Source organism: Nanorana parkeri, unplaced genomic scaffold (genome assembly GCF_000935625.1).
Source record: "Nanorana parkeri isolate BGI_ZX_2015 unplaced genomic scaffold, ASM93562v1 scaffold912, whole genome shotgun sequence".
NCBI classification, from domain to species: Eukaryota; Metazoa; Chordata; class Amphibia; order Anura; family Dicroglossidae; genus Nanorana; species Nanorana parkeri.
In genome coordinates, this window is record NW_017307180.1 from 1 (window position 1) to 27,963 (window position 27,963).

A 27,963-nucleotide genomic window follows, 5' to 3' on the forward strand; every position below is an offset into this window, starting at 1 on the left:
CACCCTCTCCTCACTCACTGACACCCTCTCCTCACTCACTGGGGCGTGAGTTGAGCTCTATAATGAGCACAATGGGTCTTTTATAATACAGAGTTCCCTGTTATGGCCATTTGCACTGACAGACTGCAGGGCTGTGGGAATCCTGCAGGTGATGAAAGTTCTTGCAGGGGGTGTGTATATGAAAGCAGACACCCTCCATGCTGTGGAAGGAAGAGGTGGGGGATGCATTGCTCTTTCTGCAGGGAGGAGTGATTGACTGTCTGCTGCTGCTGTCACACCAATCAGGGCTTTCCTGTGAATGTTCTATTCTGGTCATGCATGAGAAGGGGATTCCTGGGAGGAAATGTGCAGCCTCACTGTAAGCCCAGTCCAATGGCAGCGTGCATAGAACTGGAGGGGAGACAATGAGGAGAGGCGCTGGGCTGGGAGTCTGATCCAGGCAGGAGGTGGGGTGAAGCTGATCTGCAGGACCTGTCATGACGATCGCCTGCTAGAGGGAGGGGAGAAGGAAGCGCAGCACACACACAGGGCTGTGTACGAAAGCAGATCCTGAAGGCACAATTGTGCAGAAGCCTGCCATGTGCCCGTGCTCAGCAAGCCTCCACCACTATTCCCATTTAGACCTCGTTTAAAGGGATCCCTGTGCCTTCTAATGACCTTTTAATGGAGCAACTGATTTATGTGTAAACTGCCCATGTCTGGACTTGTACAAGAGAGCTTCCAGATATAGGACTGCAGTTCTGCTGATGAACTACCCTTATCTGTCCCTCTGCAAGGATTATCATACTGTACTTTGTTTTTCTAATACTAGGACATTTTGAGGAGCAGTCATGGAGAGAAGAAGTTCAGCAGACCAGTGTCACCCCCTGTTGGAGGAGGAACTGGTCCCTGACAGGACAGCCAAAGGAGAGAAGAGGTTCCGCCTGTGGTATGTTGGATGGTCATCCCTAGACCATAGGACAACTTTGCCCATGCTGCCATGGCTAGTGGCAGAAATTCGCAGACGTTCAGAAAGACAAGAGCCCCCTGGTTGCGTGGCTCCTTGCAGAGAGGTGCAGTTGTTGCTAGTTGCCCCTCACCTTCGGTGTGTGCCAGCCTTGAATGGTGCTAGTGGCAACACAGCAGTCTTTATCTTTGAGCACAAAGCACACCACATTGCTCGCTTCATCCACAACAGCCAAGACCCCTCTTACTTTGCCTACTTGATTAAAACCCAGCCTGACAACCCAGAGTCTGAGATGACCTGCCATGTCTTCAAGGCTGCTGACCCCAGTCAGGTGAGACTTTTTAAGATTTAGCTTTTTATGGTTTTCTTGAGTAGAAGAAAAAGCCATGTGATATGATTGAATGCAAGCACAGTGTAAAATGTAAAAACAAGTACATAAAAGTTCCACAAAGTCACCTTAGATGACCAGTGCACATCCTAAATCAAGGTTGCACTGTGCTTAGTATGAAAGGCTCATTATAAGCATGCTTGAGTATGTGTACAGAACACTGAAACGTGCATGTTATGTCTGCTTTTGTTTTGGCGTAATGGCCACCACGTGACAGCTTTACATTGCTGTCATTAAGAACTAGGAAGTGGTAGGGAGTCCTATGGATGAAGGTAACTTAACAAGGTCTTTGAGGTTGCAACTACAGAACTAGGCTACTTTCATGTATTACAGTTCCCTTGTTGATAACCTTGCTGCACATCAAGAACTGTTTTGCAGAATTGTGCCACATGTTTTAAAACTGACAGCTTTCTGTGTACAGCTCCCAAAGTGCTCTACTGGTCTATGATCTCATCAAGATCACATGTATGTAAACACCAACTAGATGCATCGGCTTGTGTCTCAGCTCTCACTGATGTTGCTGAACCAAACATGTAAAATCAGCAAAATGCAACCTGGAGAAGACACAAGCCGTTGCTTCCGTGCCCCCCTGTAAAAGATCTGTGCACTATTTTTATTTAGTAAAGTGCTGTAAGTATTGGCAACCAATCAGAATCCATCTTTAGTTGTCTTATCTCATGGGGAGGCAACCTTGGCACTCCCTATCTTGCCTCTGGGAGTCATGTCTGTGGCTGTCAACACCTCATGGGACTTGTAGTTCCACAACAGCTGCAGCGCCGAGGGTGCCTACTCCTTTTCTGTGTTATTTTGGTTGCTATTGTTGACTGCACCTCATATGTGAACTTTATTTAAGCATAAAGTTCACGTATGAGGTGCACTTTCAGGTCAGGCCTGAAAGATTATTTAACTGGTTTGATCCATACTGCCTTTGATTTTGTTTGGAAAAGAGAACACATAAATGACCTTCTGTACTGTCGTCGACCTCTACTCATGATATGAATCAATGAAGGGTTAATTGTTTAAAGAAAGAACATATAAATTCAACCGCTATCTAGTTGACGCGGTGTTAATATATTATCAAATATAAGGCTGATTTTCCATAGCTGGTCTTCCCCATTACGTCAGAGAATGATGCTAGGAAGATTGGATGTCATTTGTAATATTTTATGGTAGCTTTGTCATTGATTAAGGGTTGTGATATAATCTCCCGTATGAATGACTGAAACATGCACTGCATGTTTCATCCTTACCGACAGAGAACTAGCATTTCCAAAAGTAGTCCGGTAATGGGAGCTTACTTCTTTTATTTTTACATGTGGAAAAGCCATTAGGTTTGGGGCACATTTATTTTTGCTAGTTGTGCATTTACTTACAATGAACTTTGCATATGCAATGGCCTAATGTATTAATGTGTCTAAGAACTAAGGATGTGCAAGGGTTTGGTGTGAGCCTGAATCACCTGACTTCGGTCTAGTCTGCTCAAAACTATGACTGAAATCCCTCCTCTCTTAGCCCAATCAATTGTGGCAGGGGCATTCCCCCGCTCCCTTGTTAAGTTTAGCTGCAGGGTAGGGAATGTCCTGGCGGCAACTGATTGGACTGGGAGGGGTGTGTGTCAGTGACACTTTTAAGCGGGCTTGGGGGAACTCAGGAGAACTGGGTTTGCTCCAAGCCCCAGCACATCATTACTAAGAACTGTTGTCACTTCTGACCAGCCCCAAATTAGACCTGCTTGCAAGTTTGAATCAGATTGATGACTACGTGGAAGGATCTCTAGTTCTTGGTAAGGAAACGATGGCTATGGTCCAGTGCAATCTTGCTCAAGATCCTGTCCTTATGTCCTACCAGCTGGGGCTTTCGTTGTCAATTTGCTCTGGCTGGAACCACATCTAGCTGGAAGTCAGTCCAAAGCAATATTTCAATAACTAAACAGAGTCTGGTATGATAATAGCAGCTTAACGGGTGGAAATTGGCCCCCCATATCTATGCAATAATCATGCCAAAGATTGTTTATTAATAGGTGATAAAGACCTGACTTTATTCTGGTCTGGACACTAAATGCATGGTGTAATCAGAAAGGATGGACCATCGTTAATACCACCTTTGCAGTGCAGTTATTTATTATGGCATCCAATATCATCTGCCATTATGTACAGTTGGCACCTGCAGTTGAAAATAAAAAAAGAGGGATAAATATACAGTAATAGATAACATGTGAGACCCACCTGGCTCTGACCTATAGCTATAATTGAGTAATCAGTAGAATCATATAGTTACTTGTGCTAGTTATCACAGCCATACGATGACCACGCATAACAATGATGGACTGTGCAGTCATTTTGCAGTGGAATCACTTTTGGACACAATGGTGCCCTCTAGCCATTGTAAAATTGGACCAGTTGCCCAACATTGTACTGTATTGCCAGAGCAGGCTGTTTGGCTGGTTTGCTATGCTATCAAGACAGGTCAAACAAGCAAAGTAACTATCTGGTTACGTTAAGCAACATAGACCACCCTTTCAGGCTCTATAATACAAGAGTCCATGATTGCTAGCACACAAGCCCAACTAATGCCATACTGTTTTTCAAAAGAGCTTTTTATTTTTACCCTTAATAATGTCATAAGAATCTTCTAATTATTGCACTCACAGGTAACAAATTAAGGCCTCATGCACTTTGAGGTCGAAGTTGCGGCTAGAGATTCCTGTGGCAGGAACCCCAGGTGTGTCCATACAAATCTCTGCGTCCAGGGACAAGCATGCCTCCCGATCCGCAGGTAATCATCATCATCATCATCATCATCATCATCATCTCATGTAGATGCGGCCGCTGTCAGCCTGTCATTCACTTGAATGGGCACAGTGGCCGCACCTGTATGGACACACCTGGGATTCCTGCCACAAGAATCAGCAGCTTCTTGCCGCCGGAATCCCCAGCCACAGCTTTGATCGCCGTGTGCATGATTCCTGAAGGAGCCCATACACTGGTTGAATTTCGGACGGTTTTAATGTACCGGCCGAAACTCACACAGTGTGTGGGGCTGTCGACACCCTTTCAGCCGGCATTCCTCGATCAGCTGACTGAAGGAGCCGGCTGGAAAATCTTCGTACGATCAGAGCCGGCAGCCAATGAGTTGCCCGATCTAATCGGGTATTTTGACAGGTGGTGGCGGCATTCCTCGATCGACATGCTGTTTGTGTTGATGGAGGAATCACGTCAATTTTTTTCGTTCAGTCTGCAGGTGTATGGCCAGTCTTAGTCTAATGGAGCCATTCTAAACCAGGGTTCTGTGGAACCCTAGGGCCCCTCCAGAGATTGTTAGAGGTTCCTTGATCTGTGGCTGATCTCCTATGTGATGGTGCCTGCATAGTTCTGGGTCCAGTGCCACTTGGCAGAGCAAACAGCATAACACTAATGGTCTTTTTAGTAGGCTATAATGGTGGCATTCTCCCCCCTATTGTAGGGGTGGGGACATTTTTCCCACTAGCCACAAATGTAAGGTGCATGTTTCTCCTTGAGTTCTAGTGGATTGGCTTCAGCAGGGCTTCTCTGAGACCTAAAACATAATTTCATAAGTTCTTCTAGGGCAAAATGGCTAAGAAAGGCTGCTCTAATGTTTAATATTTATTAACATTAAAGAGCAGTAGAAGTAATTGCTGTAAATCACTCAAATGAACAAAAGAGTTTCAGGGCAAGGTATAATTCAATGTATTTCTCATTTTTCCTTGTTCTCCACGCCTGATGAAATTAGAATGTTTGTTTTTTTTCCGATGACCCCGTTGTACAGCTGACTGAATCCTGATGCTGAATTTCCCTACAGGCTGAAATTTACACTTCATATGCAGGACAGAGATTCCCCTTAGCTCTGTACTGCACTCTGACATTTCCTTTTCCACTTTAGCCGTCACTTGTCATCTACAATTCATTACATTTGTACTGAAAACGGTCTATGTAATAAACTTAGCATTTGTAGGTATTAATACAGCTTTGCTGTGGCTATAATTACTCTGATGTCTAGTAGACTTCCCTCTACAAATTGACCCTGTCAGCTGACCAGAATCTAGCAGAAAAAAGTACTCTCACTTCCTAAACTGTGCAACAAGGTGAAGTATAGTAAAGTAAGCCTCACTTGACTTCAGACCTCCAGTCATGTGAGAGAGAGGCTCTGTTTTATTTTTATTTTATAATGTTGCATCATTGGACATTGTAGATGCACTTCTCGTCACTTCACTGCAGAGAGAGAATTGCTGCCATCCATCTGCAGATGCCAGCTGTCTGGCCATGTCTGCTTCAGTATGTTCTGAATCACTGGCCAAGAACAGGTATGCAGGAACCAGCAAGTCAGAATGCCTAATATACATGTTTGTATGCTGGTTTCTGAGAAGAGGCATTTAGCTTAGAGAAAAGGCAACCATAATACTCCCCTACATTGATGTAAGTGGCAGCAATAGCAATCCCTCTTCCTTCATTGGTGTCTGTGGCAGTACTAATAACCCCTTCACCTTCACTGGTGTTAGTGGCAGCAATATTAAACAGTCCACCTTCATTGGTGTCAGTGGTAGCAATAGCAACCCCTTCCCATTTATTGATGTCAATGGCAGCTATAAAAACTCCATTCCATTCAATGGTGTCAATGGCAGCAATAACAACCCTTTCCCCTACATTGTTCTGAATGGCAGCAATAAAAATCCCATTCCATTCAATTTATGTGAATGGCAGCAATAACCACTTTTTCCCCTACATTGGTGTGAATGGCAGCAGTAACGACCACTTCTCCTTTATTGGTGTTAATGGCAGCAATAACGACCCCTTCCCCTTCATTGGTGTGAATGGCAGCAGTGACAACCCCTTTATTGGTGTGGATGGCAGCAGTGACAACCCCTTTATTGGTGTGAATGGCAGCAGTGACAACCCCTTTATTGGTGTGGATGGCAGCAGTGACAACCCCTTTCCCTTTATTGGTGGGAATGGCAGCAGTGACAACCCCTTCCCCTTTATTGGTGTCAATGGCAGCAGTGACAACCCCTTTATTGGTGTCAGTGGCAGCAGTAATAACCCCCCCCCCCCAGTGACATCAGGCTGGAACTATACTATCCCTTTCAGGCAGAAGACTGTTCTGCCCAACAGACAGTACTGGCATAGTTACAGTGCCAGATTCTAGATTGCAGTGAGTATAACAGCACCCACCCTAATGCCACTGTATGTTGTGTCCTGGATCCTGTGGGACGGTTCATGAGATGCAGACACAGCAGGACAGTGTCCAAAAATCCAAGGTTGTCCTGCAGGATCCAGGACTCTTGGCTACTAGTTAGGACCTCACAGGCTGCAAAAGAAGGTCCCATAGGTGGCATGCAGCCCGCGGTCTGCCAGTTGGACAGCCTGACAGCCAGGCCAGTGACCTTGAACAAGCATGTGACCTGATATGCTTGTGTTACCCATAGCAACCATTCAGCTTCTCCCTTTTATTTACCACCATGTGATGATTGTAAAGCAGAATCTGATATCTAGGGGAGATCTTTAAAGGAGAACTATGGGGTAGGGCTTTTCCCCATAGTTCTCCTAAGGGTAACGGGAGGACACAAACTAGCGTCCTCCCGTCACCCAAAGCTCAGTATACCGCGAGCTACAGCTCACGGTATACTGAGACGCCGGAACAGATGCCAACAATTCTGTCTGGATCCACCCAGCTGCATGAGTGACAGCTGGCTCTGCCTATCTAGAGGCAGAGGCAGCTGTACGCGCCCCCTCCCCCGTCCGTTCCGCCAGTCAGCGCTGGAGGATCGGACAGGACAGTCACGGCTCTCTGCACGGATAGATCGAGAAGTGAGCTAGCGCCGGTATGTGTTCGCTCACTTCCCGATCTACTGAGCCGACCTTCGACAGTTTCATTGTCACAGGTCGGCTCAGATTATGATGCTGAGTGAAAATCACTCGCCTCATAATTCTCCTTTTTAATATATGCGTCCGAAAGATGTTTTAGCTTTGCTTGAATTCTCATTGCCAATTCTGGCAGCTGGATAATAATTCAAGGTTCATGTATCTAGAGAGCCTTGCTGACCTTGTCTGGCTTTAGTGTGTAGACACCAGATTGCGCAGGGAAAGTTCAAGGGTATGCAATGAAAAAACAAGATTGCAAAAGTAAGTGGGCCGGAGTGATAATGAATGCTGCATGCTGCGTGTCTGTACTTTCCTTGCTCTGTGCGTGTTTCCTCTGATCATCCAGTTATGCTGAGAACTAGCTTGGGCAGCTTACATCCTAGTCCCAGCAGTAAAGTCTTTACTGAAAAATCATGTTTACAATGGGTGTTTGAAGATTGCCATCATGATAACACGGTGGCCTGCCTTACAAGTCTGTTTAGGAGATTGTAGTCATAAAAAGAATTCCTTCAGTTGATTTCGAGGAAAACCTATCAGCCTTGCATCTGACTGAGCACTTCAATAATCTAAAAATGTCTTTAGTGTGCCCGGAAACCACTACTGAAATGTCCCAGATAGCAAGGATAACTTGCTACAAACTTGTGGCGGGGTGAAATTGTAATTTTGTTAACTTGCTGCACACGTTCCTGGCAGGTTGTAGACTTGCAGAACACTTGCAGCACAAGTTCTAGTTGACACTTTTTGAACTTGTAGCAAATTTGCTTGGCAAGTCTACAGCAAGAGACTTGATGTAATTGTGCAACAAAATTGTGAAGCTTGGCAAGTCTGTAATAGTTTAGTAAGTCATTTTCAAACTTGCAGCTCAATTACTTGCTATCTGGGGTACTACTCACCTAAGGTTATCATACAGTTGTCATTTCCCTGGCCATCCTACTTTGATTTCTAAGGGCCGGGAAGGAAGATATACAGTATTTTGGGGTGTACATATGGACTCAATTTCTGTAATGTTTTTGTGTCTTTGTCAGATTTAAATTCCACCGTAGATCAATCTGTTACAGTGTGCCTGCCTACTACCAGTCCCTTGCATATAGAGAAACGTAGGTGTTTCTCTTTCTACATATTAGTACTCCGTTATATTTTTGTAGCAGCATATGGGGCACTTGCTCTGATATCATGGCTTTTTAAAGAAGGGACAGAAATGGCCTAACAAGAGCACTTATTGGGTAGCGGTGATTATAGGAGAAAAATAAAAGAAATGTTTTGCTGAGGCAAACACTAATTATGATGAATTATGAAAAATGAACAGATAAATGAGAATATTTGGGCCTATTAACTTGTGTCGACCTTAGTGTATCTATAGCCAAAACTTTTGCCTGGTTATTTTTGCTGTCTGTGTACTATTGGGGAAATTTTCCTTTTACTTCCTGGCCCAGAGATTCAACCGGAAGTTAGAGAAAATCTCCCAAAGCGAGAGGAATTCCCATCTCTAAAGATGAACTCCAGACATGCAGCTAAATGCACAGGTAAAATACGTATATTTATGAACTGTTTTATCTGCCAAATGTTTTGATTGTGTTCAGCTAGCTGTATTGCCAGACTCTCCTGCCAGACAGCATAGCCACGTCCTGCTCTTTCGGCTGTCCTTGATCAGGACCACTTTCCTAGCCTTGTCCTATTAGCATCATAGTAAGGCCTATCACCTTCAGTTCCAATCCGCAGGGAATCTGTGCGCAGACCCCTTGCTTGAGCATAGCTGATGGCACCATTGTAACATTCATGTCCATCCATTTTTTTCCTGTATCTAGCGATGGAGGAAAAAAACAGAACTGACCACGTTGGTCTATGGTGAATGGGATGTAAATGGACATGTCTGTTTACATCAGATTACCCTCGATCGGCTACGATCAGGTCCAGCGAAATTGAACACTGATACATTTGTTTTTCTGGACCTGGCTGAAGCCGGGGGTAAACTGATGCACAAGATCCAGCTGCCCATAGACTAACATTGGGTTTCCGATCAGATGCGCCTGAAAATCTGACAGGCGGACCTGATTGGAAAGCCTGTTTGAAAGGGGCTTTATGTTATCCACCAACCTGCTGCCATGTTTCTTTGTTGCCGTCAGTGTTCAGCATTACAAAACTGAATACTTAGGTGTGTGTGTTTTTTTATATTTATTTTGTTTAGTATTTATCAGTTGTGCTTACCCCTGGGGGTATATTTACCTCGAGATATTGTGTTATATGAAGCAGTCTAGCTCTATTTCCCTACCCGTTTTCTCTCTTACCTTGGTGTGTGCATTACTGTTTATCCCTATTCTGCAGTTTGTAAAATGATCAAAGCTTTGTATAATTTAAGAGAAACGTTTGTGTTATTGGCCTAAGAAAACAAGGTGAGGATACCTGCTGATAGATACACAGGAAATCATAGAAGTCTAATGATTCTGAATGGAACATTGTGAGCCCTCAATAATCAGTGTGTTAAGTTCCTTTCGATGATTAAAATTCACGTTGTCTGTTTTGTGGTTTTCATGTTCTTGGTGTTATCTTCATTTATGTGTTACATTTCCTTTTGGTCTTTACTTTTTGTTTTTTGCTGACAAGCAGAAGATCATCATGTGCTATAAGATGTTGTCTTTTTTTTTTTTTTGCCAAACTGCATTTTTTGCAATTGGGAATTTAAAAGTAAACTCAAGACAATGATATGTAGCAATTAAAGTGGAACTCCAGCGTACCTGCCTGCTGCCAATTTTGTATTGTCTTTGGGTTGTCCATGGTAGGCCACCCTACTTTCCAAATTCAGCTAGCTGTTTAATATTGTAGACTCCTAGTTCTCGTTCCTGAAATTATTCAGGACAGGAAATACTCAATATTATCATTTTGCTGAACACCCCTGGACCGGGCCATTCTAATTTTGCATCACCACAATTACATTTGAATAATTATTCACAATATTATCTATTGGTGGAAATGAACAAAGCTTCCTGCTGCATTTTAATAGCGCAGGAAACTGGCACAAATGGCGTGCACCACATTAAGGAAGCAGATAGACTTGTTTCAGGTCTATGTTCACCACAAATACCAATTTCTAATGGGAACTGATTTGGCGCCTGATTAACAAAAGTATCAGAGAAGTTTTAAATCTAGAAAACTGCAATAGATCCACGCCAAATTAATCCTGCAGTATAGGACGTGAACTGTCTAGCGGTAATCTGGCACGCAGCTCACGCGCTTCTCTCTCCCTGTGCAATGAACATGGGGGTGTTGCCATGTCTAGTGCACCCCTTTGTTATAGGGTATCCATGGTAAAAAACTAAAACTAAATATGTATTTTTATATATAATTTTGTAAACTTTAGGGATGCACCGTTGCAGATTTTTCGGTATTGAGTACCGACATTTATCTTTCAGTTGTCGCCGATGCTGAGTACCAATACCGCTACTTCCAGTAGCATGGAGCCGGCTTCCTGGGCAATCAAAAAGCCGAGCAGTGTGTCATTACCTGCCACCCGGCTTCTTGATTGCCCGGGAAGCCGGCTTCATACTGATTGGCCAGGAAGCTCCATGTTCCCTCACGGCACTGCCGGTCAGAGGAAATCTTTCTCTAACCGGAAGTTCCAGTATCGGGATAAGTATCGGAGCATTTGGGTGAGTACGTGTAGTCGCCCAAATACTCGGTATCGGCACTGATACTAGTATCGGTATCTGTGCATCCCTAGTAAACTTACTTATTTAAGTTGACCATGGAATGTAGTTCCTCAATACACTGAAAGATTTTTCACTCAGCCTTGTGAATATGCACTTCCTTGTGTCACAGCTCTCACAGAGTCTGCCTTCTAAACTGAAACTCCGCATCTGAATGTAACATTATCACTGCTTGCTGGAATCAATGCATTATGGGATATGTAGTCTTGAGAAATTGAGATTGCAGCAGATAAAGAGGCGCAAAGCACACTGCGAATCCAGGAAGTTGGTTAAAGTGATTTGCAGATAGAAGGTAGCACTCAATATATAAAGGGGATTTTTTTTTTCAAGTAAGCTGGGATTGCATTGTCAAAAACAACAATAGTAATCATTCCTATTACAATGCTGAAGTTATAACAAGATAGTATATGCTGGGACTTTAATTACGAGCAGGATCTGCTCCCTGTCCTCAGTTTAGGCCTTGTGCCCATACCAGTCTTTGTTGATTCCCTCTATTGAGTACAGAGGTTGAGTTGTGCAAATAATGTGAGAAAGAAACTTCCTTCACTGAGCTTCTAGTTTGATGTTGGTACATCCAGAACGGCAAGAAAGTAAGGTCAGTGCCCATTATTTGAATTCCATGTTTTCTGAAGTAGATTTCGCTATGAAAGCATAACGTTTTCACAACAGCAGTGTTTTAATTCCAGTACGCATGAACTAGTCCAGTGCCTTTAGGATACAGTAGGAAATCCTGTCGAGCCTGTTGCATGTGTAGGTGACTTCAGCTATTGCGTTATGCTTTTGTTGTGATGCATCTGCTACTTTTTGCCAATTGTTGTTAGCAACAGGTGCATCAATAGAATTGAGTGGGTGTTACAATGTAGACTCAGGCAGTCCATTGTACTTGGGTGAAACACAACTGAACATGTGCAAACATCAGAAAAAAAACAAAAAACAGCTATGCATTGTTTTAGTTAGATTAGTATTACTTCTAAGATCACATTGACAGATTATAAGGGACCCAGTGTCTGATATGTTCAGGTACAGACATGCGGTGTAAGTGTAAGACTTGCAGATAATGATTACTTCTCAGAGAGATCACAGTACTGCCTCTGACAGTGATGTTGGCTTCCTTTCTCCCCAGAAGGCCAGTGCCATCTTTGTTTTGGCATCACTAAAGGCTGATATATAGTTCCTGGCGAAAAAAAGTCTCCCCCTACTTACTATCGTTTAATTAGCTGTGCTTGTGCAGTAGACTTTATATTCAGGGCTGTGTGTACACATTTTTACCAGGGAGGCAGGTGAGGCAGAAGAAAAAAGGTGTCAGCTGAACCTGACAGCATTTTCTCCATTCTGATTGGCTTGTTACAGGTTACACAGCAGGGTAAGCCTCTCCGCTGTGTAACCTGTCATGGACAGTGCGCTGCCTGTTAATTACAGGCAGCGCTGCATCCAGCTTTTGATAGTTAGGTTACACAGCAGCGGGCTTCCCCACTGCTTGTGTAACCTAACTTGGTGAGACAAGAGCTGTCACAGCCTCCACTCTGTGTTAGAATAGTGAGCTCTGTGGATGGCTTGGACCAATAGCAAAGCGCCATTGGTCCAAACTGTCAAAAAAAAAAAAAGTGAGGACATCGATCTTGATGCCTCACCAGTGACGAGCAAGTGAGAGACAGGGAGGCTCCTCCCCACACAGCTTGGTTACTGAGCTGGTAGGTGGGGCTTCGGCGGGACAGGGGCAGAGCTTCGGCTGGATGTGGTGGAGCTATGGCGGGCTGGGGGATGCCTCATCCAGCAAGGAAGGCACAGCACGTCGCTGATTTTTTACACAGATCAGCCCCCTTCTACTTTAGCCTCTCACATGGCAACTTGCTGCAAAGTTACAGGGAGGAATTTGTCAAAACTGGAGCAGACAGAATCTGGAGCAGTTATTCATAGTAACCAATCGGCTTCTCTCTTCAGCTTGTTCAGTTTAAGATTTGAAAATGAAAGCTAGAAGCTGATTAGTTGCCATGCACAGCTGCTCCAGGTTTTTTCTGCTCCTGTTTTGATACATTACCCCCACAGTGTCAAAGCGATTACTGGGCTAGAAGTGACTTAGAAGAATGCTCCCTCCGGGAATGCATTCCGGTGCGATCAGGTGCAGCTAAAATGCTAGCAGTGTATTTGCTGACTTCATCGGAACGGACTGCACTGGTATGAACAGATCCCCAGAAAGCCCATTGAAAAGCATTATGACGCAATTGTTTTGCACCTGTTAAACTGAAAGGACTGCATCACAACTGCATCCGGTGTGAAGTAGCCCTCCAGCTTGCAGCCTACTTCTGAAATCATATTGGCCACAAATAAACAAGGTCCAGATGCAAGTCTCACTACTGTTTTGGATTGTGAGTTGAAACCAATGCATGTGCAGAATGCATGCAGAAGAACATACACACTTTATGCAAGACTTTAACACTGCACGGCAACAACAAACTGGATCACTGAACAGGTTTGAGGACTGCATTTGGGTCCCAAACCTCAGGTTTTACAATTCCTAATTGATAGACAGTGGAGATAATAAATCTAAAGTTATTTTTTTGTGATGCAGCCCCAGGCTGAACTTGCCACCAGTGATCTGTATATCATATCTTGTTAGCTTCTGCTTATTGTTGAAATCCTCCCACATGTATCGCCACATACCCCCCTACATCACTGATCTTCCAGCGCAGCCACTGCTAGGGTAAAAATAAAATTGCATCACTCACCCACTCCTTCCTCCTCTCTCTTCCATTCATAGAAATCGTATTATTATTTCCCACAATGAAAGCTTTAAGTACATTCTCTTTCTGATTGTTAGGGTATCAGGGTATCACTTAACATTTCTAAGAAAGCCTATACAGATTTCCCTTAGCAGATGTTTGACTAATCGGTTTCTCTGTCCATTCACAGTTATTTGTGTTCCTCTACCATATGCCCATTTGTTGTTTCAGTTGCATGTCACAGGGCACATCTAACTACAAACCAGTAAAGGGCTGTGTACATTACAGGATTGGAATAGTTGTGTGACATTCTTTTGTCACAGTTTAGTTGCACACAAACTGTGTCAGTTGCCTAAGAGGACAAAACCTTTTACCTTAAAAAAAAGTGCAAACAGGCAGGCTTTTTATTGCAGAAGAGACGTACTAATTCACTTCTTCTTCCATAAAGGATTCTAAGGCTACATTCACACAGGGCGCTCTGCGATTCCTGTGGCAGCAATCTGTAGATTCTTGCCACAGGAATCCCAGAATGTGGAAGAAGTCCCCGTGTGAATGGGGTCTTAGCTGCCTGTTTGCAGTCTCCCTGACTATGTGTGCTGAGCTGAGCATGCATAGATCGGTGTACAATTTGGGCATATGGCTGAATTAATGAACACCCATGCATGAGCAGAAGTTGTACCATCCTAGCATGGCCAATCAAGATGGCTAATGATCCCAAGTCCAGAAGAAGACTAGGTGAAGGTGTTTGCACCAGCAAGAAATCTTGCGGATGTACCATTGCTGGAGGGGAGATGAGTATAGTTCCGCTTTAGGGCCCATTCACACATAATGCAGTAACCTGCATTTTACCACACCGGATTAACACAGGTAACTGCAAAGAAATCTATAGTTTTCTATGTGTCCCATTCACACCACAACATGTGTGTGATGGGCGGGGAGGTGCACTGTGATGTGGAAAAAAGCAAACGTACTGAATTTTTTTGCAGCACACTGGATGTCATCGCATCCATCCGGGCTGCTGTGCGGGGACCTGAATGGAGTGCACACATTGTTCACTCCACATAAAGGGAAAAAAAAAGTCAACAAAGACAGCTCTGGCATTGTGTGAAAACGTACACTGCCCAAGCTGCCACAATGCATTAGCCCATCTGCTAAAATGCGGCGTTTTAGTGGATGGGGTAGTGTGTACGGGCCCCTAATCAGAATTCCATTTGACATGCAGATAGATTACCTTGGGTGGGAATGTTCCTCTTTTTTGGACCAGATATCTCTGTCTCTCGTTCCTTCTCAAATGTCCCTCTTTTTACTCTAGTGAAGATATCTATATTAAGAAATGTACTATTTATTGAACTGAAAGACTGTGACAGAATAATTCCTTCACTGGTTGGGAAGGGGTTAAAGACCGGTGATGGAATAATCCTGTCATGCAGTAAAATGAGCGCTTGTCCCTGTTCCCACCCATTTAGTTAATGCTGTTGCTGGGTCTCTCGGGGTCCGAGGCAGACCCTCAACAACAAATTTGGTGGTCTCAGCCCTGTGATCACTTCAATAATGAATCACTGTGATCGCAGAGCTGTCACAGCCACTAAGCCAGCTTGCCGCTCACTGTCTTGTGGAGCTGTGAGCTGGATCAGTGTGCTTTTAAATGATACAAAGTATCTCTGAGGAGAATACAGTGTCTCCTCAGAGATACTAGGTATTAAAGTCCCTTGAATGAAAAAATTAACCCTTTAGTGCCCCCCTGTTTTTAAAGAATTAAACAGTTTGTAAAAGTTTTTAAAAAGTCAACACTTTTTAAAAAAATGTTCAATAAAAATAAATGATAAATTAAAAAATATAATGCCGAGGATGCTATTAAAGTTAGGAGACAAACCTACCACATTCTAAAATTGTTCCACCCTTACCGTGTTGTGACCTATAACTCCCAAAATAAATTGAAATCCCAGGCATATGGTATACCCTATAAATCAGGACAAAAAAAAAAAATGTATTATGAATTACTTTCCATTAGCTGCACTAATTATGTACACATTGCTATTGCCAAAAATTAGTTTTTTGTTCTTTTTTTTCTATTTTTTTATTTTGCAATTTAAAAAAAACCAAAAACAAACAATAAGACTTTATACATGCATTTGTCACATCAAACTAAAGCCCATTTTGCACTTTAAAAAAACCGGTATATAATATGTGCAGGTGCAATGATTGAGGAAAATGTAAATTATGGTTAAACAAACACATAGCAAAGATGGCAACATTACTCCGGTCCCCAGGAAGGAAAACATGTTCTGTGTCACTAAGGGGTTAATTGGCAAAGACATTTATATTGCACTAAAATTTTCATTCACTCTTCGGATTATTACATTGGCTTTAAACGTGCATAATAAAGGAGAAGTTGATTAAAAAAGACCCAAAGGGTTTAAATGATCATTCTTGCACTTCAAATCACCATGTTCTTTGTGAATGGGTTTATAGTAGGGTTTGTACCAATCTCCTAAGTGTTCTGTGCAAAATGGTGCCCTCTTTTAAAGGAGAACTATGAGGTGAGTGCTTTTCACTCACCTCATAGTTCTAGCCGACCTGTGACAATGAGACTGTCACAGGTCGGCTCAGTATATCGTGAAGTGAGCGAACACATACCGGCGTTCGCTCACTTCTCGATCCTGTCACGGCAGAGAGCCGATGGGTAGGTAGCCTCCGCACTGCAGCTGTTGTGGGACTACAATTCCCATGAGGCATTGGAAGACTGGCAGTCACAGGAATGACCCCCAGAGAATGAAGGATGATTGGTAGTTTTTTTGCAGCTGGAGTGCCGAGGTTGCCTACCCCTGTCTTAGACCATTATCAGTAGTAGCTAAAACAAGCTTTTCTGTACGTGTGTCATTGCATGTCCTGCACGTTTAGGTATACCTGTGCTCTGCACACCGTTTGCCCCATATATGGTTCATTTACATTTCATTGGTTTCAACTTGTTTACATTTTATTCTGTTAGACGCTTACTTAAAGAGGAAGGTAGAAGGAGTTAAACCTGCATTCCATCTCTTCTGGGTGTAACTCTTGCACAATTCATATCAACAGTCTAAACATTCTCTTCTTCAACGCTCAGATAAGAGATTTTGCTGCAGCTAACTTGCCAAAAGCTGCACTGTACAAATGGCACACATTGGGAATGAATTTATACTTTTATAGTGTGTTCATTCTAGTGCTTCACTGGACAATTAGATTAAATGGGGGTCATTTATCAAAACTGGAGCAGACAAACTGTGGAACAGATTTGCACTGCAGCCAATCAGCTTCTCTCTCTCATTTTCAAATCTTACCTGAGCAAACTGAAGAGAGAAACCGATTGGTTGCCATGGGCCACTCCTCCAGATTCTGTTTGCTTCAGTTTTGATGAATTCCCCCGTTGTCTACAAAACCAAGTGCAGGACAATTATTTATGCATATTTTCATCTTGGAAATGTGTCACTAGTGGAACATACGCAAGACTTAACAGAACCGCAATTTTTGCCAGCAAGGGAATTAATTCAAGTGTTACTAATGACAAATGGGTAAAGTGGGATTTAATTTGTCAGTCTTGTGTATACGACTGATCCTTTGAAGGAAAACAGTAGGAGCCTGAACTCCTCAAACTCTGAGTCACAAGTATTTATCATGGCGGTACTTGAAGTGTGATTGCTTTGAGGATTGGTGGATGTCATAATAGCCTGACGGTGTATACCTTGGTTCAAGCTACCGCGTTCTGTTACTGTTCTGTACTCCCAGCTAGGAGAATGTGCTGTTTTTCCCATTTTCCTTCATTTTAGTCATCCACATATCACTTAACCTTTGTTTATCTTAGGGCTTGTTCACACCAAGCGCGGAGCAGATCCAGAGCAGAGCAGGTGCAGACAGGATCAAAACTGCGTCCAATGTATTCCTATGGTATTTTGAGCTCCAGTTCACATCGCAGCGTGCAGATCCGGAGCAGATCCACAGCAGGTGAAAAAACTGCGCCAAGCCCTATTTTACCTGCTCTGGAACGCATCAAAAACGCATGCAAGTGCCTGAAAGCCCATGTTAAACTTAATTTTTTTTAACCAAAATCGGCCCGGAACGCATCAAAAACGCATCAAAAACGCGGCACAACCCACTGCACTGCGTGTGCAGAAACCTGTCCGGATCTGCTCTGCATTTGGTGTGAACAAGACCTTTTAGGGCCTGTTCACATGATATCAGGTCCTGATCAGGTCTTGATCAGGTGCGGATCTTCAGACTGATGCAGTGCGTTTTTGCCGCGTTTTTGATGTGTTCCTGTATGTTAGCTGCAGTGCGTTTTGGATGCGTTTGCATTTGCGTGACCGGACAAAATGTGACATGCAGTATTTTTTCTGTCGTAAGCTGAACGGACTGCGCACGTGAGAACTGGGGCCCATAAAACACATAGGGATACATTGGGATGCATTTTGAGTGCAGGAGCGTACGGATCAGTTCAGCACACAAAACGGACGTCGTGTGAACAGGCCCTAAAGCTCCACTCTGGGCTGTTTGTTTTTATAGTCTCCTACCACTGCTTAAAATGTTGTAAGCAATCATTCCGTGTTTTTGTCACTATATTACACTTTTTGTTACTGATTTGTTGTATAGCCTTGGGGAGTGTAAATAATTGGAGTGATTGATTCCTAACCGCATGTAATTGCATCACATGAGATTACATGAGGTGTTCCAGCGTTCAAATGCAGTAGCTGCCACCCGATCATTAACTTGAACAGGTGACAGCTGCCGGTTGTAAATGGCAGATTAGGAATTCCTGTGCAGGAAATCACAAGTCCCTGATGCAGGAATCCCTAAGCTCCACCTAAGATATAGGTATAAATTGGGCCTTAAGCTGGCCATACACTTTACAACCATCGCACGACTTGAGTCGTGCGATGGTTGTAAAGTAATTAAAAGCTCGTACGATCTGCCAATCATGGACAAGCAGATCGTACTTGTAATCTTCGAAAGCTCGCCCCGCTGAGGGGCTGGCTTCCAATGACCCCAATGCCGCATGGGCAGTGTGCGCTTCCGCACACCGCCCGCTGCGGCATTTGTCTCCCGAGAACGCCGGTAACCCGCCGACAATCATATGTATCTCGGCGGGTTTTCGAGCCTGCTCGGGAGACAAAAGACGTGCGACCGTACAGTAGAAACGCTTGCACGCCTTCCATACACCTGCCTACAAGTGCGGTGACTTCACTGCACTTATAGTCCTTTGACACATCCTCCAGTCCATGTTACTGCCTGTTCATACCTCGGTACAGACATGGATGGGAGGAATATTCCACTGGCTCCTAGCAGTAATAAAAATAACAGCAGTTTTATCTGCAATAGTCGCCACTCTCTGGTGCTGTCCACTACATTACATGCTTATCCACCACCTAGATGTCTTTAATGACAGCGGGCACCAGTCAGCCCGGCAGACGGAAGACATACGATGAGGGCAGGGCATCATGTTATTCAGATCTATTATGCATTAGGTGTTAATGTTGTTAAAGGAGAACTATGGGGTTAAGGCTTTTCCCCATAGTTCTCCTTAGGGTAACGGGAGGACACAAACTAGCGTCCTCCCGTCACCCTAGGCTCAGTATACCGCAAGCTGTAGCTCGTGGTATACTCGCGAGCTGTAGCTGAAGCGGATCCTGACAATTGTGCCGGGATCCGCCCAGCTGCGTGACTGACAGCTGGCTCTGCCTATCTAGAGGCAGAGCCAGCTGTACCCGCCCCCTCCCCCGTCCATTCCGCCAGTAAGCGCTGGGGGATCGGAGGGGGGAGGGGGGAATCCAGCCCCTTCCCTCTCATGGCAGAGAGCCGTGACAGGATCGAGAGGTGAGCATACGCCAGTATGTGTTCGCTCACATCCCGATCTACTGAGCCGACCTGTGACAGTTTAATTGTCACAGGTCGGCTAGAACTATGAGGTGAGTGAAAAGCACTCACCTCATAGTTCTCATTTAAAGCTTTTTAAACATTTCCCACACATTAATTTGGGTATAATCTCTGCTTCCATTCCACTGGGATTTGATACTGTTGGGTCTTCCCTTTGCTTGAGTAATTTCACCATGGCAACCATCCGACCAATCAAAGATTGTTCCAGTATCTCCCTGCAGATCAAGTTAAGTTTAATGCACTTTCAGGCTTATTCTATAAAATAGTACAAATGGCAACAGTTATGTGTAGATGGCAGTGACCCCTAAAAACCAATTCGATTTCAATGGCAATTCCAGGCCATGAATGAGGGCCATTGGCTACGGATATGAATAAAACATTGCTTTGATCTAAAAGAAGAAAGTAAATAAAGAAAAATCCTCGAAAATCACAAACTTCGCTCACTTCCCGATCTATTGAGCCGACATGTGACTGTTTCATTGTCACACGTTGACTCGAACTATGAGGTTGGGTGAAAATTACTCGCCTCATAGTTTTCCTTTTTAAGTGCTCGTTTTGTCTAGGGGGCTCAAATGAAGCGGTTTTACTCGCCTGATTCTCAGTCCCATGGCAGTAGTCACTCACCTCTCTCCTCCTCTGCTCCGGATGTGGAATGTCCCTTGCCATCCTCATGACTAATGCAAGTCAATGGACCTGCATAAGACATGATAACTTATGCGTTCCTCAGACCGCTGGAGCCCAGGGGAGAAGAGGCTGTATGGGACCAGTCTAGGAGCCCTGGACAGGGCTAACAGGATGAGGATCAGGTAATTACATGTACTTTTACTTGAGTCTCCTAGATGAAACAAGCACTCAGCCCTTGTGGTGCAGAGGGAGTCCCACTGCAGGGGTAAGTTTATAATTCTCCTATAGTTCTTTTTAAAGTTTAGCCTAATCTGAGTTTTCTGTAACCCATTGCACCCAGATTTCACAGACCATCCCACACCTACTAGAAAGAGCAGAAAGTTTAGACCTCCTTGGTCATGTGCTGTGTAGCGTCCTCTGTCCCAGAAGGTTGGATGGGTGGGGAGCTTGCCTAAGTGATGACTGCCAACCAACACGCAATGCGTTTCTTCACCCTCTTTTATAGTCCTGGGGCTCCAGAATATTCCAATATGTAATTTTCCTTTTCTGGTGTTTTTCTGTTTTTTGTTTGTAATTTTTGTTTTGTTTACTTAACTTTATTTCTATCATACAGGAGCCTCACAAGCCTATTAGAAACCTATTGGGACCTCTGTACTCTAGGGAAGCTAATGAAGCATGGGTCTTGATAAAGACAACTATGAAACCGGAAGTGACAAAAACTCTCCTCGCTTGCGGCTTCATTCAGCCCAGGAATAATCAATGAATAGATCAGCTGATCATCCTCCTGCTGCTGTCCCCAGGCCTGCATAAAGGGCAACAGAGCCCTAGATACATGGTGGGGTGGTAATTTTGGTGGCCCATAGGTGGCACATAGGCTTACAGGGCCCTGCTGCCATGGCAGTATGGCATACGTCAGCGGCAGCAGAAGGTCTAAGCACCTTTTAAAATCAAGTGCAAATACTGATTTTCAAAAGATGTCATTGCATAGTAGAAAAAGAAGACATGGTTTGTGTTTGTAAACCTTAGGACAAGTGCACTATGAGGGAAACCCTGCAATAATAACTATGTACCGAGTGAAAACAACTAGAAGCTAGGTCTGTACATTTACATAACAGTAATTTGCTGCTCACATAGCAGGTAATAACAAATAGCAGAATTCAGGATGCTTTCTACTTGTAGTCAGACTGGCTCTTCATGTGATTGTTTATACAACCAGTAATGCATGATTTGTCAGTACGGACAGGCTTTTCTTGATCTCAGCACCCTTTTTAGAAGGAGAAGAAAGTCTGACAGGGATGAACCTAATAAACTGATAGCTTTGTGGTGCCATTGTCATCCTGGATAAAGAGGAAAGCACTCTTATTTAGAGAGATCTATGAAAGTATTATATTACTAATACAGATTTGTTTTCCAAGACTCCCGAGACCCATACATTTGTTGACCAGCTGCCCAAATAGAGGCGTAGATGTTTTCCAGAGCTCTGGTTTCTTAGCAGACCAAAGCGGATATAATTACATCTTTGTTGGGCCTAGAGGAGGAAGTTAACCAGAAGTAAAACACAAGTGAGCGGTCAAAAAAACTCTATATGTCTTATGTAGCAGGATGGTGTAATACCCTAAAATATTGGCATATGCCTTTAAACAGATTCATTGTGAGTTATACACTTTGCATTACTAATTGGCCCATTAACAAAGATTTCCATTGGGTGCAGAACACTGGTAATTTAAAGTTTGTAGTACATTAGAAAATAAAGTACACAGTTTGTCAGGCATGCTATTAGGGTTTTGGCTAGAACTGGACGATTTGCGACCTTCCACTTGACAGTGACTTCAGAAATCTGCATTTTGGGGTGGGTCATTACCCATTTGGTACTGCATTCTGAAACTTCTTCCACGCTTACCCATAGGTTTTTGATCCTGTTGCTCTGCCTTGAAGCAGTGACATATTGACCATTAGGCTTAAATGATTTTACACTTGGTAAAAGCAAGGGTAACCTTTCTAAGGTTTTCTGCTGAGAACACCATTATCCGGCAGTTTGCCGAATTTAGAGCTTGTCGGCCATTTTGTAAAGCTGGCTTTCACCATACATTTCTTCTCTATAGTGACATATGTGTCCTCCTGTACCCAGCTAAATTCTGAATTAAAAAAAGTGGCACAACACCCCCTACCCAGCACTGGAAGGGTTAGTTTTTTCCTAGGGGTAGAGGAATGCGGTGTGATACTTATCTTATTCCCTGCTCTGGCAGGCAGGCTCCCTCCCACCGCTCCCTGAAACTTTTTTTACTATAAGACGCACCTGGCTGGTGGTTTTAATGCTGATGTCATCAACTACAATGCAGGGCCAATATCCTTGCATTTTACATGAAGACGGCAGCAGGGGACCCCAAATTCGAAGCATCAGGGAGAAGAAGAGAGCACCAAATCCTGCAGGAGGGGGGAAATGACGTATTATGCTTTATTTTTCTACCCCTAGGCCATAACAAGTGTTTAACCCTTGCAGTGCGAGTGTCCCACTGCAAGGGTTGTGGGTTTTCTTTCGGCTTCAAATAGGTACACTCAGATGGAATCAGGGGCAAACATTTTCTGTTCTGTGATTGTCTGTAAAAACTCTTTCTACCCATTTCCCATTAGAGGGAAACATATAACTAAACGTACCCCTTGCCCCTAACCTTCGTTACAACTTTTATGGTGCCATTGCTATTTTGGGAGACTGCAAAAGATTTATGGATGACTTCTGCAAGATTAATCTCATGAGATTAACCTTGCCCTTTATACTCAAAATAGAATGAAAAATCATTTAACAATCTTTTAAATCCCCGTCTGATCACCTGGCCCTTTGAATATAGAGAAGGCTGGTATAGATACTTTCTGCATGTGGAGAGAATTTCAGCATCACAAAGCTACTTGATGTTAAACGACTTAAAAACCCCTGTGTGCAAATTTTAATTCAGTGCTCTAGTATTAAAGTTGGACTTCAGAGAGATATATAAAATACTACATCATACTACTCCATCAATCAAATATTCACACAGTTCATTAAATGAAACCAGCATGAATACATCTAATCTGCCTTGAGATCAGTCTTTTGCAATCCCATTTACAACAGCACAGTAATAACTTTATTAGTTTGTTGCTTCTCCTTCATTGTCCATTCAAAGACTGAGAGAAGGTTAGGCAACAAGTTGTATTGCTTTAAGCAACCCTCTCACTATCGTAAAGTTAATCAGCCAACACATACCTGTAAAAGAACAGTGACTATACTTCCATTTTTAGCCAACTGCTCTGCTGAATGTCGCTCTGTTTGTGAGGAATGGTGTCCCAAAGTCCTCTGGGAGACCAACACTTTCAAGGATTGTTGATCTCCATGGTTCCCCGCAGAACTCACTGGTTCCCATTACTGACCTCCCTTTGCAAGAGAAACAGTTATGTACATAATAAAAAAACTGCTGACAGGTTGGGCACCTAGAGTTGCAGCTGCTGCTACGGTCAAATCTTTGGCTTCTCTGACATGCAAAGCTCCAGAACTTCTAATAGTGTTGCAGGGAACCTGAAAAAAAGTAATTTCAGGGAGGTGCCCTTCTCATTTCAGGGAGGTGCCCTCGGCCCCCCATCCGCGTGGAAGAAGAGCACCCCCCTGAAATGATGGCAGATAGCAAAGAAGCTATTGCTTTCCGTGCTATCTGCTGGGTTTTTTTTTTAGTATTCTGACAGCTGCTGCCGTCGGAATAATGATAAAAAAACTTCATAGGAATGAACCCGCCCTCTACTGCTGTCAATCAGTAGTTGAGGACCTGATGGAGAACTTTAGGTCCACCTCTTCTGATTGACATCAGCAGTGGGCGGGTGCAATAGCTAGTCTGCTATTGCCTATTGCAATTTGCAATAGCCAATAGAAGCCTAGCTATTCATTCCTATGCTGTTTTTTTTTTTTTCTTTCTGACTGATGGCGGCCCCGATGTCAGAAAAAAAAAACCCCCAGATAGCAGGGCAAGGTTTACGAGATAGAGCAGAGTAAATCTTTCTGGGGGAAAATGTTCCTCTCACGGGCGGCCGAGAGCCGCTATCTTATTGCAGGAGACTCCTGAAACATCCAGGAGAGTTGGGATGTCTGGTAATGGAGCTTACCTGGTTCTTTCTGCCTCTTTATGCCAGGAGTCAGCTGTAGCAGCCTATGCCAAGAGTCAGCTGTAGCAGCCGATGCCAGGAGTCAGCTGTAGCAGCCGGGCTGCTGCACTTAAAGCAGTCCTTTTACCCATATCTTTACAATAACAACAAACACACTTTTAGAAATGTTTAGTAATGACAATCTACAAACATACTTTCAGATATATGTAGGCTTTGTATTCTTTGCATATCTTATTTCTTTTTTTCTTTCCCAGTCTTCTGACAGTGGCCATGTTAATTAAGGGCTAATTACCAGCTCTCCTTTCACTTCCTGAATTTCTGGCACATGTGACTAGGACATGTGACCATGCACATCATCTCCGGGGAGGAAAATGGCTTTCCCTGAGATCTTGTGAAGCTACAGATGAGATTTCCCAGCAATGCTCTGCTGATTAAGGCAATCCCAGTGTGCATTGCTTTGGCAAACTGAAGTCATTTGCACTTTCAAAGAAGGAAGTAAATGCTCTGCAAGTGTAAGTATTTTAAAATTACAGCTTATTAGAACTGACATGTCTATGTTATTATTAATCATCATCAATACATAGAGGGATGCATTGGTAGAATTTGAGTTCTGAGTATAAAGGTCCGCTTTAATACATGAGCAATACGGCACTACAGACTGTCTCCTTGTGCTTCTTCTCTCTCTCCCAATCTAAGTTCTGCTGTACAGGGACTGCAAAAGGCTAATACTAGGTCAAATGTAGGTACCGATACTTCTTACGTTTAAAAAACAAAATACATTCAATTTGTATCTTTTAAATGCAGAGCTACATTCATTTCTCTTTTCAATATACTTGGAGTTAAGCTGTAACTGGCTGAGGCAATTTAACCTAACTGCTAGTGTGATTGGGCCTTGATGTGTAGTTCCATGAAGATGACATATCTTAGTTCTATCCTGTGAAATGGTTTGAAAAATGTAAACTTTAGGGCTTGCTTAAAGGAGAACTATGAGGTGAGTGCTTTTCACTCACCTCATAGTTCTAGCCGACCTGTGACAATGAAACTGTCACAGGTTGGCTCAGTAGATCGGGAGGTGAGCGAACACATACCGGCGTTCGCTCACCTCTCGATCCTGTCACGGCTCTCTGCCGTGACAGGGGAGGGGCTGGATTCCCCCCTCCCCGCTCCGATCCACCAGCGCTGACTGGCGGAACGGACAGGGGAGAGGGCGGGTACAGCTGGCTCTGCCTCTAGATAGGCAGAGCCAGCTGTCAGTCATGCAGCTGGGCGGATCCCGACACAATTGTCGGGATTCGCTTCAGCTGCGGCATCTCAGTATACCGCTCGCAGTATACTTCGGCGTCCCAGTATACTGCGAGCTACAGCTTGAGGTATACTGAGCCTAGGGTGACGGGAAGACGCTAGTTTGTGTCCTCCCGTTACCCTAAGGAGAACTATGGGGAAAAGCCTTAACCCCATTGTTCTCCTTTTAAGCTTTTTCAAAATGTTGTGCTAAATCATGTTTGATATTTTCCTGACTATATCATATTCCAGTAATAGACAGATTACTGGAAATAACAGGAATCAGTTAATGCAATCCGTGAGCCATCAGGCACTTTTAAAAGGACAAGAGGTCATGTGTCTCTATTGTATCCTGCCTTGTCATTACAGAATATCTGTTTTTAAAATCATTAACCACGGTAGCTGTTAATTGGCACTGATTTAAACAATGTGAGCAGGTGTTTGGGAAAGGATTTTATTTAAATCCTATATTTAGAAGTCCATGCTAATAGTCAGATCATTTTAACTGCTTTGGTTGGTTTCAAGACTGCACTGCAGTTATATTGGTTTCTCATTTAAAATGGGCTGACATTACACTGTGTAACATTTAGCCATGTAAGGCTGTATGCAGATGAATGAATGTCTTTTCCAGGAGCAAAAACATTTGCTGAAATGGCCTGATCCTTGCCTTAGTGCAGTGGTCCCCAGACTGATTACCTGTGGCCTTTTGCTTTCCTTTAGCTGTCTCTTGAGGCACGATTGCTTTCACTTGCATGATGGAGTACTATTGCTTCCACTGATACCAATATTGGTGCACTATTCCTTTCACTGATACCAATAACCAATAATGGAGCATTATTGCTTCCACTGATACCAATAAAGGAGCATTATTGCTTCCACTGATACCAATAATGAAGCGATATTACTTCCATCGATACCAATGATGAGGCACTTTTGCTTCCACTGATACCAATGATGGGGCACTTTTGCTTCCACTGATACCAATTATGGAGCGCTATTGCTTCCACTGATACCAATTATGGGACGCTATTGCTTCCACTGATACCAATTATGGGCTACTATATCTTCCACTGCTACAAATGATGGGGCGCCATTTGTTCCAGTGATGCCAACAATGAGGAATTATTCAAAAACTTTAAAAAATAGAATACAAAGAACACATAGCAACAAAAAGCAAAAGGAACCCCAAGAAATTCTCTAAATACATAAATAGCAAGACGGTAAGAACAGAACATGTAGGCCCCATAATGTATGAAGAGGGGAGGTTAGGTACCAGTGACGGGGAGAAAGCCAATGTGTTCAAAAAATGATGTTTTTCTGTCTTTACAGACGAGACAGACGTGGGTAACAATCAGGGCGTTAGCTGCAGTAACACTCACTTGGTAATTTTTTTTTTTTACAACAGTAGATCAAGCTGTTCACAAGTACCTTAAGTTTTGGCGAATACTACATTACTTTCTATTGTGTTTTTAAGTGACCAATGAGTACTACTACTCTTCATAAACCGCAAACTGGGTTTGCTTCTTCTTATTGCATCTAGTTTAGGCAATACTCTCCTGACCCAAAAGTAATTTTTTTTAAATAAACTGCTAAAATACAAAAAGTAAGTTGCAGTTTCTTAAACATCTATATTCCAATGACTTGCCTTGAGGTTGAATGCAGCTTAGGGGTCTACTTCAGGGCCCATTCAAACCACTTGCAGTGCGTTCCAGAGTGGATGCTGCTGGAACGCACAGCAATCGCTCAGAAAACTTCCCCCGTTGTTCTGGGGCAGGACGGTGCATGGTGGTGCATTAAAGTCAATTGCACAAGAGCCACACCAGGCCCGCAGTGCAATCCGAACGCGTGCCAAAACATTGCCAGCTTTCCATTCCACTGCAAATGCAAAAAATGCTGCATGCTCTATTTTTTACGTTTGCAGTGGACCAGAATGCAGGCAATGTTTTTTTTGGGGGGGGCAGTAGGCCAAGTGTCTGCCACCATAAGTGCAGGCAATGTTTTGCCACGCGTCCGATCACCCCAGAACGAAGGGGGAGGTTTTGTGAGCGATTGCTGTGCGTACCAGCAGCTGCCGCTCTGGAGCGCGCCGCAATTGGTGTGAACGGGCCCTTAAGTCAGTAGACTATTGTATTTGTCATTTTTTGCAACCCTTGGGATAAATGTTACATGGAAAACAAAGTTGAGGGCGTGTCTCTCAAACCTATATATTGGTTACTGAGCCACGCTTGAGCACCAGTAGATGGTAGGTCAACCCTTAAAGGAGAACTATGGGGTTAAGGCTTTTCCCCATAGTTCTCCTTAGGGTAATGGGAGGACACACACTAGCGGCCTCCCATCACCCTAGGCTCAGTATACTGAGACGCCGCAGTATACCGTGAGCTACTGCTCGCGGTATACT

General features: G+C 43.6%; 1 protein-coding gene across 5 annotated transcripts in view; it reads left to right on the plus strand.

Moving 5' to 3' along the window:
• Positions 1 to 398: 398 nt before the first annotated feature.
• Positions 399 to 27,963, plus strand: part of TBC1D4 (TBC1 domain family member 4) — a 137,935-nt gene continuing 110,370 nt past the window's right edge. For all 5 annotated transcript variants that reach the window (XM_018566066.1, XM_018566067.1, XM_018566068.1 and 2 more), the window contains exon 1: positions 399 to 1,277. In XM_018566066.1, the coding sequence (XP_018421568.1) occupies positions 831 to 1,277 (447 nt within the window). In that variant the 5' untranslated portion in view covers positions 399 to 830. The remainder of the gene's footprint in view (positions 1,278 to 27,963) is intronic.